This window comes from Rhinoderma darwinii, chromosome 10 (genome assembly GCF_050947455.1).
Source record: "Rhinoderma darwinii isolate aRhiDar2 chromosome 10, aRhiDar2.hap1, whole genome shotgun sequence".
Taxonomy (NCBI): Eukaryota; Metazoa; Chordata; class Amphibia; order Anura; family Rhinodermatidae; genus Rhinoderma; species Rhinoderma darwinii.
Window position 1 is genome coordinate 44782625 of NC_134696.1, and position 19458 is coordinate 44802082.

At 44.9% G+C, this 19458-nt stretch overlaps 1 protein-coding gene across 1 annotated transcript in view; it reads right to left on the reverse strand.

The window, feature by feature from the left end:
- The window catches only part of SIK3 (SIK family kinase 3), a 104460-nt gene extending 88811 nt beyond the window's left edge, over positions 1-15649 (reverse strand). The window contains exon 1 of the mRNA XM_075839808.1: positions 15434-15649. Within this exon, the coding sequence (XP_075695923.1) occupies positions 15434-15586 (153 nt within the window). The 5' untranslated portion in view covers positions 15587-15649. The remainder of the gene's footprint in view (positions 1-15433) is intronic.
- Between the last annotated feature and the right edge of the window lie 3809 nt (positions 15650-19458).

Genomic DNA, 19458 nt, shown 5'->3' on the forward strand with positions numbered 1-19458 from the left:
TTAGAGTGGGGGTGGAAGTGGGTGCAGCAGCTGGTTGTACAGCATGGGCAAAGAGTGGGTAGAGAGGCTTGCTGGAAAAAGAAGCCGTTCACAGTGTCAGCCTCGCACCAGGAATGCAGTTTCCAGGAAGAGTCGGAGCATCTGATCTGTGTGTTGCCTGGAAACCAAATACACAATAACTGCAGCTAGAGGCTGGCGCAGTGCATCACACTTACTGTACACGCACCGCACCACACATTCATGCTGGGCCATCTCTTATCTCAGGGGGAAGGAAAGAAAAAACACAACTGCATTTATCAAAGTCTAGAAATCCTGACAGGAAAAAAAGAGTCAAGCTACCTCAATGTAGATGAACGCCAGTCGTTTACTAAACGTTCTATTACATAGGCACGTAACACTAAAGCCACTCCACCTGTTTACTGTGCACAGCTACAATCTCAGCTTTAAGACGCTATGATATGGGTGTTAGAATTTGGCACCAATCATATTTTAAATCCATTTTTCTTGTATTGGTATTCATTGGATAAAACCAAGTACAGAGCAGCCACATTTATACCACACGTCTACAACTGCGAACAGATGTTGTTACCTCAGGTACGCAGCTCTTTGATGTGGCGTGGCGTGGTGTAGCAGCGTGGCACCGCTTGCTGGGTGACAAAACATTTTGCAGTGTCACTACAGTTTTGGGAATCTCTGAAATCGATTTAACTTGACATTGAGAGCACTACGCATTGGATTAAGTGGATTGTCTCATAAATAACACCAACCCCCCCCCCCCCCTTGTCAACGTGGACATCATAGAGGGAGAACCCACTGCATGAGAGCCACCGCTGAGAGCCAGAACTGGGAGCCAAAAAGGAAGACCAGCGCCCGCTCTGACAGACACCGCCGCTCTATGTCTTACATGGTCGGACATTCATTTTAATGGGCTATAGGCAATACTACATTCCACAACGCACGGTGCGAAGCTGCACATTTTGCAGCAGAAATTTTCTTCCACATGTGAACATGGACACATCTTTATTTCACTATCCTCTACAATTTCCAGTTTTCTGGACCCATAGCCACAATGATGCAATTCCCCATTTTGGGGTTTTCGAACTCGACCATGCCCTCAGCTACAGTATCATGAGAAGATACTCTGTCAAGAGCACTCATATATATATATATAGCAGCATCACAACCTCAGTCATGTAGCAACTGGAAAGGTTTATATAACCGGCTGCAATGACCCTACGAATAATACTCATTCAACCCGATCTAAAAAGGTTTGGCCAAACTCAAAGCAGGAGTCCAAGTGGCAAGCTGCAATTTAATGTACAGAAACGGACAGTGGAAAGAGTCTCCAGGCAACACTATCTTCTAGCAATACACTGCGCATAATCCTGACGTGTGCTGCTTGTTTATTAAGAGTCATTGAACACCCCCCCCCCCCTCCTTTGCTTTCCCTACATTCCCAGATAACAAAATTCATTAGTTGCCTCCCATGGGCATTATATACGAGCATTCATTTAATTTCAAGCCAAGGAACATGCTCTGCATATCAGCAACCAGACCACTGTAAATCACTCCTAAACAACGCATCATAGGATTAAAGATGTGTTTGGAGATGTAGGGGTTATGTACCGAGAAGCATACACCTCAACAATTGTGTATCTATACATCTAAACCGAAAGAAAAAAAACACTATAATGAGTATGTGCCATACATAATACCCTCCTGGTGCCTAACTTTATAGGCTGTGTTCTACTGATATCTTGGCCACCAAAAAGAAATTGGCCCCTGCCAATGGCTGTCTCTAGAAAAATGTCTAAAGAATTTATGAAAATTTTGCTCTTCTAATTACAGCTTTAAAAACTTCTGGCCTTGCAATCAAAATGTAGCCATACATGTATTATCATCTAGGAATTACATGTACAACAGGCTACAGGCTTTACCACAGTCCAAGTCACGAGATATTCCATGAACCATTTACGAAAATGTTCCAGGTACCCCCATTGTCGGTGCATTGCAACATTGTAAGTGTCATACATAAGACACTATTGAGATGTGACCCATAACTTTTCTATCTGTACATCCGCATGGAAACACATTGATTTCAATAGGGCCATGGTGCATGTACAGCCTCTTCTCCATTAAAATCAACGGGATCAACCATTCAAAGCTAAGAAAACACAACCCTCAGGGGTCAAAGAGCGACAGAGGACCAGCTACTTACTGAGTGCTGTGATTTATTTATCCATGGTACTGGTGGGGGTCCTTGTCCCTTTTGCCCCATCAAAATAATTTTCTGACATTTCATGAAATAGTTACCTTTTACCATCCAAATACATTGCTCTGAGTGTTCAGATCGTCTATGGGGGACCTGGGGTCAGATTTTGTATGGTATAACTTGATGGAGTTACGGCACAAGATATAAAACCTGCACTGCAGCAGCAGCAGCATCATTATAGCGGAGAGCACCATCCTCAGCAGTTCAATCTGAGTATTGCTTAATAGCAGCGCTTCATGAGTACTGCAGTCCGATAGGGCAGAAAGAACATAACCATAGTAGTCCTGGACACGTGGTATGGAGAAGAATCGGTTTGTCATGACTAAGGGGGATCTCACGGTTTCTATACATAATGGTGGAAATTAGCAAATGGACGCTAAACCAATTGTAATTTAGCTCCATAATAAAGGTACCCCCACAAAAGATCTCAGGTAATGCCTTAAAGGGGTAGTCTCAACTTAGACATTTATGGCAATTCTAGCTTTGACAGTTTTGTTGTTTTTTTTTTTAAATAAAATTGTGCATCAGTGTGATTGGTGAAACTTCGTAAATACATGTATCGTTCGCTATGACCTGAATCCGTCAGGTCCGCAGGACTGACAGGTTCAGTGACACACAGGATCCACCTGTAATCAATCACATAAGTTATGAACTTAGATGTGATCGATAACCGCTCGATCCTGCGTGTCAGAGACACACAGGACACGCGGACCCGACGGATAAAGGATTCAGTGCAGGATACAGCAGCTCCGTCCGTATACAGGATACAAAGCAGCTGTTTCTCAAAAAGTATTTAAGAAGTTGCACCAATCATCACACGGATGCACAATATTAAAATAAAAAACAACGTCAAAGGTGTACATAACCTTTAAGGCCTCATGTACACAGCATAAGTCTAGGGGCCCATCCTGTACCACTGTGTACCTCCGATTTCATAGGGGCTATGACTCCATAATAAGAAACAGTATGTGCTTTGTTTGCTGCTGAACATGCTCAGTTGACATGTGTCAGTCACGTGCGTGAGGCGTTATATTGATTGTGTTCTAGGAAAACCAGTGAAGTCCATGTAACGGCAGTCCCGGTTATATCTCGTCTTGAGTAATAAATGGAAACCCACAGAACCCTAATGCATGTTGTTCCTGCCTTGAGCTGGCACTGTAATACAGATGGACACTATAAGCGGGCCCCCTGGTACACCAGCATCATGACCTTACTCTCCCGAGTCTGCAATAACCATGCATCCCTTTCACGGCAGCTCCGCGTACAAAATATCTGCTATCTGTACAAAACAGGGGAATAACTCAACCGCAGTATATAAGCTCATATTGAAGCGTAGAAACGGTGAAAGTAGAGTTTTCCTTTAAAAGGTAGAATAGGAGGAGTAACTTTGATAGAAATATTTTCTAAGTAAAGCTTATTTGTACTGCTGCAATGAGTCTACGTTAGAGTAATGACTCCACCACCTGCCCAACTCATAGTATTCTCCCGAGACTTCTACTCGACATGACTCCGCAATGTCATCCCTAGAAAGCAGAATCCATGACATTTCACCGTCCGTGTCACATACTGGGAGGATGATATGTTCGGGAATTCAATGCCTTAGGCCACGTCAAGCTTCCACACTGAACATAGATAAAGGCCTGGTTTAACTCCTGATAATCTTCATTGTGCCTTTTCTGCCTTGATCTGACCCGTCCACAGTTATGATAGACAGACGGGTTCTAGGGACATGATGCTGGACATCCCCATTAACATGACTGTCACTAGCCACATAACCCAGCTGTTCAGCCTTAAAGAGGCTCTGTCACCAGATTTTCAAACCCCTATCTCCTATTGCAGCAGATCGGCGCTGCAATGTAGATTACAGTAAAGTTTTTTGTTTTTTTTTTAAAACGAGCCTTTTTGGCCAAGTTATGACCATTTTTATATTTATGCAAATGAGCCTTTCTTATGTACAACTGGGCGTGTTTAAAGTTATGTACAACTGGGCGTGTATTGTGTTCGTTACATCTGGGCGTTTTTACTTCTTTTACTAGCTGGGCGTTGTGAATAGAAGTGTATGATGCTGACGAATCAGCGTCATCCACTTCTCTTCGTTACCACCCAGCTTCTGGCAGTTCACAGACACACAGCGTGTCCTCGCTCATCCGACGCGATGAAGTTCCTGTGAGAGGAAGTGAGTGACGTCACAGCGTGATCTCGCGAGGACACGCTGTGTGTGTCTGCACTGCCAGAAGCTGGGTGGTAACAAAGAGAAGTGGATGATGCTGATTCGTCAGAACGCCCAGCTAGTAAAAGAAGTAAAAACGCCCCGATGTACACACATAATACACGCCCAGTTGTACATAACTTTAAACACGCCCAGGTGTACATAAGAAAGCCTCATTTGCATAAATATAAAAATGGTCATAACTTGGCCAAAAATGCTCGTTTTTAAAAAAAAAACAACGTTACTGTAATCTACATTGCAGCGCCGATCTGCTGCAATACGAGATAGGGGTTTGAAAATCTGGTGACAGAGCCTCTTTAAGGCAAACTACCAGTGCTTACTGCAGAGAAGGAAAAAGGAAGAGTGGCAGCAAGTGGGACATGCAATTCCCTTTCTTAGGTCTCATTGTGGAGTATTAATGAGCCATAGGTACTTCAAGTGACGCCTTATGGTGCATTGTGTTCCCTCCTCCATGAAGCAATACGACATGTGATCGTGCATGCCACAATTTTTATTCTCATGAATTCCAAATTAAAAAACCTCCACGAGAAGAAAAAAGTCACAGTATGAACTCACGGCAGTCAAGTCCTGTGTGCGCCAAGTGCGATAGTTGTGTGCAAGAGGCCTTAGATTGCAGTATTTATTAGATTTTTCTATTTTAAACAAATTAAAATATATCAGACATTGGTCTGACCTCTTCATCTACATACAAATCTAGTTTACTAGGGTGTAAAAAGAAAAATCAATCAAGAAAAATTCCCGCTAGTGCATGTCAAGGGGGCAAATGATCTGATTCTTATGACCATGTACAAAGTATCTGACGAAGGAGGGGGTCATACTTGTGTCCATCTCCACCGAACAACGCCAGTATATACAATCTGTTGCAACGTAATCATGTAAGTAAAAAGTAAGACTTCGTTCTAATCTGCGTTGGAGGCTTAGAAGTCTCTGTTGAAGATTCCACCAAAAATCCTGGACAAAAAAAGCGCAACATGCGGCAGTATTTTGTCTGGGAAGATGACGGAAACCATGACTGAACCGATTAAAGTCTATAGATTTTGTCGAGCGCTCTTGGCGTCTCATGTGACTGATCCGGAACTTTATTATCGTTTTTCTATAATGGAACAAAAAAATTGAAATAACGCAGGTGTGAACATAGTCTAATTTTTAACTAAACTAAAAATAGACATGAATAGACTGCATTGGGTGCTTTTCTTGTTGTTTTTACCTTTTTCTACCTTGGATCCACCATCCAGAAAACAGTAATACATTTTACAGAAAAAATAATAATGAATATAGTGATAAGAATAATAAGCATAAGAATGTCTAAAATACATATTTCTGAGGGCAGGCGCTAGCAGATCAATAAAGAAATATTGACCGCTAGTTGAGCCGGGCGAGCTTTATACGGAGGACAATGGAAATGCCCTCCAGTGAAGCGATCTACGTATAGGTCTGGTCACGCTAGGACGGGTTTTGTTGGAACGAGCAGGCACCGTTCCCCTGATTAAACACACTTATCAAGAAACGCCATTCACTGCAAGAAACCCTGCTTTGTATTTAAGAGGAATGCAAGGTCTCACACTCATGAGATCATTGGTATGCCTCATATTTCTCCCCATCAATGATATTCCAAGTTCACAGACAACCACAGAAAGCGTCCACAATCGAGTCTATGTGAAGTCTTTATAAAGCTCGTACACCCATCAGCTGACTGGTCGTCTTTGCGCAAAGCAGCTGACAGTGGCTCATGGTGAATACACAGCCCAAGGCATTAGCAACAGCTGTAGTGTCAGGCATGCCCCATCCTCCTTACCATGCTTTGACAGATTTGTGGCATGCCTGGAATTGCAATGAAAAGCTCCAGTCCATCTATAGGGGTCAGATCGAATTCCTTTAATTTGCATAATACATGTATATAGGGATATAGGAAGATCTGCGCCGACTGAACTAAACCCCAATGAAATCAACACTGTTCTGTGGCTATAGAAGTAAAGATGGTCCCCCTTGTATATAAATGCCCCTCTTATTGCACCTGCTTATTTTCACGTAGAACAAATTACAACTCCAATGAAGACTTGTTGATACATAAGCCTTGCGGGGAAGGCATCTCACATAGAAATATTGGGTGAGACTCATTAAGACAGCGTTCCAAACTTTTATCATACTAGAGCCTGAATAGATTTTCCACCCTTTAGGGATAGGCTGTTCATATGTGATCAGTGGCAGAAGTTGTGCCTAGATAAAATTGTGGCTTCTTCATGCTGATCGGTGTGGATCCTGGATGTCAGATCCCGATCGATCATACGCCATAATTAGCAAATTGGTTTTTACGCTCTTAAAACTAAAGCTTCGTGGCTGCGAATCGCGTCTGACATAAGAGCGAAATTTACCGCAGAAGTACCAGAGAGGATACGGACCAAAAATAAAGAAATTAAGTGTACTTGTTCCAGAGACAAAACGTAACCAAGAGCTCCACCTAATATTTTTGTACAGCAGGAAACTGGCATAATGACCAGCTTTGTGCATACTCTATTAGATGAATTCCAGTCAATGCCTCCCTTGTTTCCTTTAGTCTGGTATGGACTGTAAAGACAAAGACTGGGAAGCTCTCATCCGAGATCACTGCACTGCTGCTAAAGTCAACCCGTGGCAAACAGGAAAACCAGCTTAGAACTTCCATGACTGTGTCCAGAGGCGGAATACAGACAGCATACTGTAACATTACATAACATGGCACAAACAGGGCACAGTGCTGCCAGCATTCCCACATTATCTCACAGGTCACATCTCATTAATTCCCTAAATAAACGGGACATGTGCAAGGTGATATAGGAGGATACCCTAAGGTCAGGCCAATGATGTGATTGGTAATATTGTACGTCAAACCCGGCTTTAACAATTGGTCTCCCTCTGCTTTAGGACAGGGCCACATAGAGCAGCCGCGATGTAATTGCTGTTGTACCGCAAATTGCGTGGTTTTTAAAGCGATTGCTAATGTGCACGTGATTTTTCAGCTAAAAAAAAACAAAAAAAAACAGTTTTACCCACAAAATCGTGCTACCATTAACAATTAAAGTGCAGTTTTGCTGCAAAATCTTCAATTTGAAAACCCCACCGATTTGTGGTAAGTCCCTACCCTTATAGATTCATCATGGTGAACTGAATGAAATATAAACGGCATTGCCGTAAAGGAGTGGTCTCACCAAGACATCATATACCCTATTAGAGAACATGAATGTCATAGAGGAGGGTTCTTAACTAGGACCCCTCTCTATTAGCCAGAGCCAAACGTATGGCTGGCCCAGGGCCGGCTCAATCTGAAAGAGTGGCTGTATGAAGACGCAGAGCAATAAGCAATTTCAGCACGCAGCCTTGTGCTACCGTGACCCATGGCTTCCAAAAAAAGCAGTTTACAGTTTGAAAACGAATAGTCGGTAATACTATGCCTGTTATATGTCACCATTTACCAAAAACTGCAGAAAATCATTATAGCAGAACCAGTCAGAAAAGTACAAAATAGTGTAGACAAAACTATATTAGGCCCTGTTCACACTGAGTTTTTTTGCAGGCAGAAAAAATCCGCCTCAGAATTTTGAACCGCCTGCACGTATTTTTTCACGTTTTTTTTCACTGCCTTTTCACCCGCGGCCATTGAAGCTAAAGTACCGCAGGCAAAAAACGCTGTGAAAAACGCTCAGAAACGAGCGCCGTGGGTTTTCTCTGCAATCGATGGTAGATCAGAGGCGGAGACCGCGGTACGAAAGGACACGCCGCTTCTCTTTTCTGCGAGCGGCCAAAAGCCGCTGGGAAAAAACACGTCTGCCTCTTGTTGAAATCAATTGGTTGGCAATTTCAGCCGTTTTTTTGGCACTGATTCGGTGTCAAAAACAGCGCCAAAAAACTGTGTGAACTTGATTAACATGTAAATAATGGCAGAAATTGTAATCAAGCCTAAAGAACACCGCACAGTCCCACAGACGTAAGGATCAAACATTTCTAAGACTGGCACCGTAATAAACAAGAGGCGGAAAAGTATATCCACACAATACAGACTATTCGAAGACAGCCACCGAGGGAACGATATAATCAGACAGAAGCGCAAAAGTTTGGGATCACTCCGTTAAAATACCTTATTTGCTTTCCGCTGCCTTTTCCAAAGAAAGATTTGCAGGGATTCACACATCAGGCCTGTAGATATTATGAACAAAGCTGAATTTTTCAGTGCACCCCAAGTATATACAATATCATAACTACCTAACATGAGTGACCCCAATGCAAGTGACCCCAATGGGATTTTTGTCCACTCTTCCAGGCAAAACTGCTACAACTCCTTTAAGTTCCTATTATTGTCCGTGTTCACGGTCCGTCTCACCGATTCTAGCATATGGGACCTCAAAAAGAAACAGCACACGAAAGCCACTAGGATTTTGCTGTCCGTAAAAGGTAATTTGCATGATGCCTAATGCCCTCCTTGGCCGGTCTGTGTGTTTGGGTGGGTGGGTGGCCTTCTCTTGTCAGGTTTGTAATTGTGCCATATTCTTTCCATTTTGTTATAATGGATTTAGTGGTGCTCCGTGGGTTGTTCAAAACTTGGAATATTTTTTTATAACCCAGCGCTGATCTTATATTTCCACAACTTGGTCTCTGGCCTGTTTGGAGAGCTCCTTGGTCTTCATGTCACCTAGTGGTGTTGCAGACCATGGGGCTTTTCAGAACGAGTGTATTTATACTGACATCATGTGATAGATCACGTGACGCTCTGATTGTACACAGGGGGGGGGGTCTTATTATACTGATTATGTGACTTCTGAAGTTCATTAGTTTGACCACATTTTATTTAAGGGTTTCATAGGGGTGAATATATATGCACTCAACTTTTCCATTTTTTGGTTTTTTTTTTACCTTTATTTTTTCTCATTCCACTGTAACAATTTGGATTATTTTGTTGTCAGGTTCATTATATGCAAAACAGGAAAAACCCCAAGGGGGTGAAAACTTTTGCACGGCACTGTAAATCCTATAGAATAGTTTCTAACATGAGGCGTCCAACATGCATGATATTAATGCCATATGATCAAGTTTGTAAACACGAGGTGTTCACCAAGCGGGATATCAATGTTATTTGATCAAGTTCCAAATGTGTTTCGCTGCATGGCTTCACATCTTCATGGCTAAGATCCTAACAGGGTGATCGCCAATGCTCACAATTCTAATACGAGGAGATTAATTGTGGCTTGTAATTCGAAACTAAACATGCAAGATTATCGTTTTACTTAAAACCGCCATTCGGAATGAATCTATTTGTATAGACACTTCGGAGCATATTGAATGCATTTTAAGCATATTACTACACAAGTCATGGCTAAGGTCTCTACATGGAACAGGAGCCCAACAATGACTACGCATTGCATGGCATGAGTCTCTAAGTACTTCACATAACAATGCAGAAATACGCGGTAGGCTTGACCGCATACTAGAAAAAAATCTGCAAGATGTAGGACTAAATACAGCTCTAGAACAGGCCAGAAACCAACCAATCAAGGTTCCAGTTTAAGGCCTTTTTCACACAGAAAATTTCTGGAGCTTTATACTGCGTTTAAGGCGTTTTTTAGGGGAATTTCAATTTGGTGTCATTTCGTACATAGTCCTAAAGAGAAGCCCATTGGGTACTCGCTTTACAATAACTCCAGTATTTTGGTTCATTCAGTAACTGAAGGGAACGCACTTGACTAGAGCTTACAGCCAACTAGCGATATGCTTGATACCGTAGCTCTACAGCTCTGCTATGTACAGTAAGAAGCTCTAGTGTGTGGTGGAAGAAATAGATCAGTGGCTTGGCTTTAAAGGAGAGAGACATTTTACACATAGCTTGCATTGTATATTTACTATCTATATAATGCAGGAAACGCTTGTGCGCATTAAAGAAGGGGATTTCTACAGTAAACCGGTTTTGCAAGGGGTATCATTTATGTCAGACAAAATATTCTAAGGTATTTTATTGTTACGTGTTAATATTTTTAGGTCTCTCCGGTTAATTTTCATCTTTATATTGCTCTTACGTTGCGTTAACATTGTTGGCACTTCAAAATGAATGAACCCCTTTCCATAGACTTATGGTCTCACTTTTTAATGGCGGCTCTGAATTCATATCGCTTGTATATGCAATGGGACCACGTCATATTTAGTAGTAACGGACAATCCTGGAGACATAGGTGTCCTCTGCTGCTTCACTTTATATTATGCTGCAAAACATGGAAAGAAATAAAAGGGACTATTTCATTTATCACGTGGTCTACGACATGCTGTAGCACCAGTTTCCATACAACAGTGTCATTTTAATATTCTGACCGTTATCCGTGCCCAGAAAATCTACAGGATCCTTCTAATATCCATACGGTTCAAAGGGGTAAAAAGAAAAAAACACATCGATAGCCAATCCTACACTGGTACCATGTTGGGGCAAGTAGTTACACTGCCCTTTCACACTGGCGTACAGATATTTCAAAAGTTAGTCTCAAGTCCAGGATCACACACGCAGTTTTGATGCAGTTTTTGGTGCAGTGTTTGGCTCGTTTTTTGGGTTTTTTTTGCAAAAAGCCAGAAGTGGATCCAAAAGGAAGGAAAGGTATAAAGAAAAGACTGGCTTCTTGATGTTTGAATTGTTCTTACAACAATTTTGTACTGTATTACTACTTGTTGACTAAAACCAAGAAAAAGATATCGGACAATAAAGAAAAGACTGATACATCTACTTTCTTTTGTACCCACTCCTGAGTAAAGCTAAAAAAAACTTCACCAAAAAATCTGTGCGCGATCCTGACCTAAAGGGGTTTTCATACAAGAAAAAGTGATGGTCTATATCGCCAGTATGTACCACCACTTCATGATCGAATCTGACCTCTTGAACTCGGCGATCACCAGAACAAAGGTGCAATAGTCCCTTTAGTAGTTTCTCTGTACAGCATGGGGGAATTGTGCGGTTACAGTTCCGTGCACGGCTAGAGGACGGGACGTCCACCATTCGTGCAGGGGGGTGTAACAGCACAATTCAAGTGAACTTGCCCCCTTTACTGTGAGAATAAGTGATCGTCTCAGCAGTCGGACCCCAACCGAGATCAGGAAGTGATGTCATATCCTAACACGGTCATCACTTAGGGCTCATGCACAAGGCAGAGTCATGCGCACGCAGCCTGTACAGCCTCCATGTTTAACCGTCCAGGTGGGTGCCATATGTATGGAGATATTCTCCTCTAGAAACAATGCTTATTTGAGGGCGTTACCAAATATCCAGTTGCCCTCTAGGCTGGTTAAGAGTCTGAAAAGATAGAAGTAGTTCTCTTTATTATATGCCAAATCTCAATCTGCACTTTACCTCAAATCAAGTGAATTTTAATAAAACTCGATTCCCGCAAGTTATAGCAACATCCGAAACAGGGTCACTTTTGCTTCTACAAAGTCCACATACTGAGTGATACTTCCTCTTAGGAATAGACCGTTTTCCATTTGCTACTCAAAAATTCCTCTAGCAAAGGGTCTAATTGTTCTCCAGAGAATTACTAGGGTATATTAAATGGCTGCAAAAACGGATTGTCATTGTTTGTCATATTTTCATTGATATATTGCGCCTTCATTGAAATCCTACTTTAAAACCCAGCACTGGAAACCTGAGGACATGATGCAAGAACCTTAACCACAACTCCAGCTCGGAGCCAAGAGCTATTCAAGCTAAGCAGAATAAAACTCTACATGGCACACAACCACATGTACTTAGAAAGCAAACGCCAAACGCTGAAAGTTCGAGGACAGAAAAATGCCGGCGGTACTTTATGGTATTTACAACTTGCAAATATTTAGTAAGGAATCATATGACAAATATAGATGTAAAGATCCAGTCACGCAACCTGATCATGGAGCTACTGGATCTATGTCAAGATTTCTAAAAAGCAGAGGATCGAACTGAAAAGTTATCCTAGAGACCAGGAGGGAAATCGTGTCAGTTTACTGACTACAGGGCCTGGCAGACCTATGGATGTCTACAGCCATGAGCCTACTAGGCCCTATTCACAAAGGATTGGCAGATTCAATGAAAATTGTCCGGGGCCGCCAATAGAAGCCTTGCGCACGGCTACCTTTACTTTACATTTTTTCTTAAAAGAAAACCTTTCCAGTAGATTTGATAGGTTAAAGAATACCCCACTGCGTCTAAAACAAACCTACTGGTCACTATTGGATATACTTATAAGATATAAGATAGCGCTCGGAAGCCCCACAAAAATGGAGCGGTGGCCGAGCATGCGCAGTACCGCTCCACTCCTATGGGGCTCCCACGTATGGAAAGGTAAGGCCGTTCTCGTGATCGATGGCGGTTCCAGTGGTCGGACCCCCGACAATCAGATATTTAACACCTATCCTGTGGATGGGTGATAAACATGGACTATGGGAAAACCCCTTTAACTCTTAACTGGAGTTTTCAAAACCCCATCCACATGAAACTGAACAAATCCATGCGATGATCAGAGCATGATGGAGATTTTCGTAGCTGTTATCAACCAAGTTTTTCATTCTTAGCAATGTATAGAGTGAAATCCGCCGCAAATTTATTGCAACATGCGCATGTAAAACGTGAATTTACTACGTGTGGACGTAGCCTAAAATGACAGCACTTGTTGCTTCCGTCTTCTGGGGAACGCTGGTGCGAGAGGTATACTAGGAACAGATGAAACATGATGCAGAATTCAGGAGCGGGTCATTCCCACGTGAAAGGTAGTAGAACAATGGAATACAATTGAACGGCAATAAATTAAGGAGAATGAATCCTCAAAATAAAACCTATCTAGTCTAAGCCATCCATTACACCCACAAAAATTATCTAGAAACGTACACAAAAATGTCCCAATCACTGAGAAGTAACACAATGAGGAACATCACTCAAATTGTAACTAAAGCCAAAGTCATCCAGAATTCCCAGAGGTGTAAACACAAGAGGTTAGGATATTGTACTGGATCCACACTGGCCAGGTCCAGAGACCACCACCTGCCAGGAAGAGGATGAGTCTCGTTACACTATTTTTTAATCATGAAAAATCCCCAATAGCACAATCACATCAACACGTCCCATCCCCCTGAACATGTCGGCTGCTCACCTTGTCCCCATGTGCATTTATTCTGATAATTCCATACACCCCTATTACCCTCTCACAGCCAAACCGAACAATCAATGGCAATGGACGTCTCTTTTCAAAAAAACGTATTAATGTTGTGTGGAACTAACAAAACTTTAAATTAACATAGATTAGAAAAAAAAGCAAACAGCCGGTTAAGCCATCCATCCACACAGTGGTGTCTTGCCAACCCCTATGACACATTAGGCATCACCGCCCTCGGGCCCTTTCCAAGGCAATTATACCCGTGTTTCTGAGAAAAAGGAATATTCTTTGGCGTCTTGAAAATCCTCATTGGGGAGACTGAGCACATCTGATCGGATCAAGATTTTATATATCTCCCTATATACAAATCTAATCATAAACTGAAAAGCCAGTGTATGCTCCTTATTATATGGCGGCTTCCACCATGGCGTGTCCTGTATATGTCACCTTCATAGGGACTATAGACGTGTAAGTGGTGATATATTCTCTATGAAGGTAAAGATGTAGAGGTCGTAACCGAGGAAGATCAGATTGTTTACTTAGATTATAAAAGACAGTAGCAGCCAATGACAAAACGGGGTGCGGAAGGGGGTCACGCACGGGCGCGCGGAGGGGGACACGCATGCGCAGGGGCGCGCGGAGGGGGGTCACGCAGGGGCGCGCGGAGGGGGGTCACGCAGGGGCGCGCGGAGGGGGGTCACGCAGGGGCGCGCGGAGGGGGGTCACGCAGGGGCGCGCGGAGGGGGGTCACGCAGGGGCGCGCGGAGGGGGGTCACGCAGGGGCGCGCGGAGGGGGGTCACGCAGGGGCGCGCGGAGGGGGGTCACGCAGGGGCGCGCGGAGGGGGGTCACGCAGGGGCGCGCGGAGGGGGGTCACGCAGGGGCGCGCGGAGGGGGGTCACGCAGGGGCGCGCGGAGGGGGGGTCACGCACGGGCGCGCGGAGGGGGGGTCACGCACGGGCGCGCGGAGGGGGGTCACGCACGGGCGCGCGGAGGGGGGTCACGCACGGGCGCGCGGAGGGGGGGTCACGCACGGGCGCGCGGAGGGGGGGTCACGCACGGGCGCGCGGAGGGGGGGTCACGCACGGGCGCGCGGAGGGGGGATACGCACGGGCGCGCGGACACGCACGGGCGCGCGGAGGGGGGACACGCACGGGCGCGCGGAGGGGGGACACGCACGGGCGCGCGGAGGGGGGACACGCACGGGCGCGCGGAGGGGGGACACGCACGGGCGCGCGGAGGGGGGACACGCACGGGCGCGCGGAGGGTGACACGTACGCACATGGGCGCGCGGAGGGGGGGTGGTGCATGGAAGGGATCATGTCCACACACGGGTACATGCAAAGACACCCTCTTTAGCACTGGCAGGGTGCATTAGAGGGCTCTTCGGCGGCTGTAAGTGACATGCAGGGTGATAAGCAGGGACTACATAACACTGTTGTCAGGGCACTGCTCACACATTGACAATACATGGATCGTCCTCATATGATGAATGGGGGTGACTGGCTCTTCACCTGGATCAGTAGACTGGCAGCGTCACCATTTCCCCCACTGGGATCCCCCTGGTTGTTTCCCAGATGAATCGGCCTATTGAAGGCGCAGACACCCCCCCACCCCCGGCTGCAGGATTCTCCCCGCTTCCCATGGCCCTGCTGCCCCCGTCCTGCCTGATACAGCCCCTATGTCGCCCGGCCGTTTCTCCCCGCCTTCTACTGGCTGCTTTCCCCCAGCAGTCTGTCTTGTATGACCGGCTGCTCTGCGCCCCCTCTCTGGCTCCCGTGTCAAGCAGCTCCGTCCCGGTTACCTTTGCCCGTGTCACGATGTGCGTGGCCAGTTTGACCACCGCGAAGTTGCCCTTGCCGATTGTTCTGTCTATCTCGTAGTATCCAATCCTTGCCGGGGCTGAGCGGTGCGGCGGGAGTTGGGTCCCGGTACCCCCGGGCACTGTTGCCGCCATCTTGCGCGAGCGAGTCCCGGTCTGACCGGCGGACACCGCGGCCTGACGTCACGGGGCGGGGCTTGTAGACGACAGCTCGAAGGGGGCGGGCGTCGCTGACGAAGCCAGGACGGAGCTGGCAGAGGGGGAGGAGTGTGTGAGCGGGGAGGGCGCGCAGCAGTGATCCAGGCTCCAGTAATCCCCACTGGATGCAGACAGTCATTATAATGAGCGCACTGTGTATAATACGTCTATACTGTCTATATGTGTCACTGTACATGCAAGGATATAGGTCATATATAGTCTCAGATCTCTAGTCTTGGTTGCAGCCATATCACATAAAGTATAGAAATATCAAACTTTACACTATACGTCCCTTAGCTACTTCTCATTGATTCCCCTGACGTCCTCAGTCGCCCCCTGTGTATGGCGACGTGTCACATGTCCACAACAGCCACTCATGTTTACCATGGTGGCACTTCTATAGACCAAACGTAATCAAACACCAAATAGTGGCGCAGGAGACGGGACGGAAAAGAATCAGTAAGGTGAATACATCGGTATATCTGTGCTGACAAAGCGATCATTCCCAATAATGGGAACTTATTGGGAAGCTTTTCCGGACATGCATCAGTTCTTCTGTAAGACCATCTTCACATACGTACGGAGATCCAGTTTTGTTTCCCACCAGCGTGTACAGAAATGTCAGGGAAACTGAGGGCAGAAATAATCCCATACTTTCCTATGGGAGCAGTTTTAGTATCTATTGCATCAGTTGTGAAGCCGGAAACTTCCCTGCGCCGGGAATAAAAATGCTGCAGCTCTGCTTGTTCAGATTGGCTGCTGTGTATAAGCACAAGCTCACCAGGATGTCAATGAAAAGAAAACTGATTTCCATTACAGCAAGGACAGAATAATTATAAACTGCTAAAAAACAAATCACTAGTGAGAAAATGGAAATTCATGTGTAATAAAGGCACTTACACTAAGCCATATGGCCTCTGTAAGCAGGGAGCCTGGAGTTCTGCTTTAGGCCGGATTTACACGAGCATGTTCGATCCGTGATATACGGTGCGTATGTCGGCGGCATTTCCTGGACCGAACACAGTGCAGGGAGCCGGGCTCCTAGCATCATAGTTATGTACGACGCTAGGAGTCCCTGCCTCTCCGTGGAACTACTGTCCCGTACTGAAAACATAATTACAGTACGGGACAGTTGTGCCGCAGGGAAGCAGTGACACCTAGCATCGTACATAACTATAATGCTAGGAGCCCGGCTCCCTGCACTGTGTTCGGTCCGGGAAATGCGGCTGAAATACGGACCGTATATCACGGACCAAACACTGTGTTGGAGGCCTTAAGAGAAAGGGCTTTTCCACACGTAACAAAATTTCGGACAGAAAATACACAGCAAAGTGGGTGAGATTTAACTAATCTCATCCACACGCTGCGTAAAAATTCCGACCCGAAATTGACCTGAGGTGCATATTTTTCATACCGCAGCATGTCAATTCCTGCTGCGGAAAGTGGGCAGAATTGCTGCGTTTTTCAGAGGAGACGTCTCCATTGGGAAAAACGCAGCAAAATCCGCAACATTTTCTGCAGTAAAAGACACAGGAAATGGTGCAGTTTTTCCACAGCGGAATTTCTGCGAAAATACCGTTATGTGTGGTCAAGCCCTAAGAAATCAGGTTCAGCCTTAGGCTAAGTTCACACTAGCGTTAGTATACGTTCACCTCTCTTCCGTTAGAGGAAGAGAAGATCGAAAGATTAGATGGAAAGCAACAGTGCCGTTAGAATTATTGTTGATTTCAATAGCAATTCTTTTGTTTCAGTTGCTTTCCGTTTGTCTCCATTCGCCAGGTTTCCGTTTTTCTATGGAAGCAAAAGTGCAGTCTGCAGAACTTTTGTTTCCGTGAAGAAAAAAAGGAAACCTAGCGAATGGAGATAAACGGAAAGCAACTGAAACAAAACAATTGCTATTGAAATCTGGTAATTCTAGCGGAACCGTTGTTTTCCGTTCAATCTTTCGATCCTCTCTTGCTCTGACGGGAGAGAGGTAAACGCATAGTAACGGTAGTGTGAACTTGCTCAGTGGTTAGCACTATTGCCTTGCAGCGCTGGGGTCCTGGGTTCAAATCCAACCAAGGACAACATCTGCATGGAGTTTCTATGTTCTCCCCGTGTTTGCGTGGGTTTCCTCCAGGTACTCCGGTTTCCTCCCACACCCCAAAAACATACCCATAGGGAATTTAGATTGTGAGCCCCAATGGGGACAGTAAAAAAAGTGGACCTCTGTATGTACAGCGCTGCGTAATATGTTGGCGCTATATAAGTAACTGAAATAAATAAATAAATAATAACAGTGGATGTGCTCCCATTTCTGGGCAGATTATTTGCTGAAGAATGCAGGTACAATGAGGGTCAATGCACACGATGCGTATTGCGTGCAGCAAAACTGCAGCATAATGCAGTACCAGCACAGGCAATGAGATTCCAGAGAATCTTATGTCCACGCCGCTGTATTTTTCGGGACGTAAATTGACCGGCGGTGCGTATTTTCTAAACCACGGCATGTCAATTTATCCCGCGATTCCGCTTACGAATTCTATCTCCCTAGTTCTAGAGAAATACGCAGCAAAACGCCACGATTTACGCAGCAAAACATAAAAACCACACCGAAAAACACATCAAAAACTGCACCTTCAGGTGCGTTTTGTACTGTGAATTTCTTGCGGTTTCCTGCCGTTTTGATGAGTATTTTCCGCAACAAAATACGCAAACACGTGCATTTAGCCCGAAGCTTATACCTGTTGCATATACAGATATTATTACATATTTTTTCAGATTTCTTCTATTTTTACAGATTTGTCACACTTGAATGTTTTTCAAATCATCATTTTAATAATAGATAAATATAACCCAAGTAAACACAAAATGCTTGCTACCTCCTTCCCATTTATCACGGCTTCAACAAATATTTTTTTTCCGAGTGTCATAAAAGAGCCTTATAACATTCAGAAGGAGCCTTTTTTCTGGACACAGTGGGGCAGACGTGTAGACCAGGCAGAAGATGCACCAAATTGATCCCAGTGGTGCACACTGTATGATAAATTTAGTACATCTTGATAGACATTTTCTTCTCCTTATCCCTCCTTTGATTTGGCTTAGGGTATGTTCACACTCAAAAAAACGGCCGTGAAAAAGAAGTGCAGGTCACTTCTTGGGATGTTTTTGGAGTCGTTTTTCATTGACTATTGAGAAAAACTCCAAAAACGGCCATTAAAAACAGCGAAAATTGCGAGTGGCACAAAAAACAGCTCATCGCACCCCCCCGCAACGCAATCGCGGGGGGGGGGGGCGATGGTTGCTATGGTGCCTGGGGGCCTAATGAACGCCCCCAGGTCTGCCATCTTTGTACACCTATTAAGCGCTGCCTTCGGCATAGAAGCCTGTCAGAATCACGATATACTGCAATACATTAGTATTGCAGTATATCGTGCAAGCAATCCAACGATCGCTGGTTCAAGTCCCCTAGGGGGGGACTAATAAAAAAGTAAAAATGAGTTAAAGAGGCTCTGTCACCAGATTTTGCAACCCCTATCTGCTATTGCAGCAGATCGGCGCTGCAATGTAGATAACAGTAACGTTTTTATTTTTAAAAAACAAGCATTTTTGGCCAAGTTATGACCATTTTTGTATTTATGCACTTCTCTTCAGAACGCCCAGCTTCTGGCAGTGCAGACACAGTGTGTTCTCGAGAGATCACGCTGTGACGTCACTCACTTCCTGCCCCAGGTCCTGCATCGTGTCGGCACCAGAGGCTACAGTTGATTCTGCAGCAGCATCAGGGTTTGCAGGTAAGGCTGGGTTCACACGACCATGTTACGTCC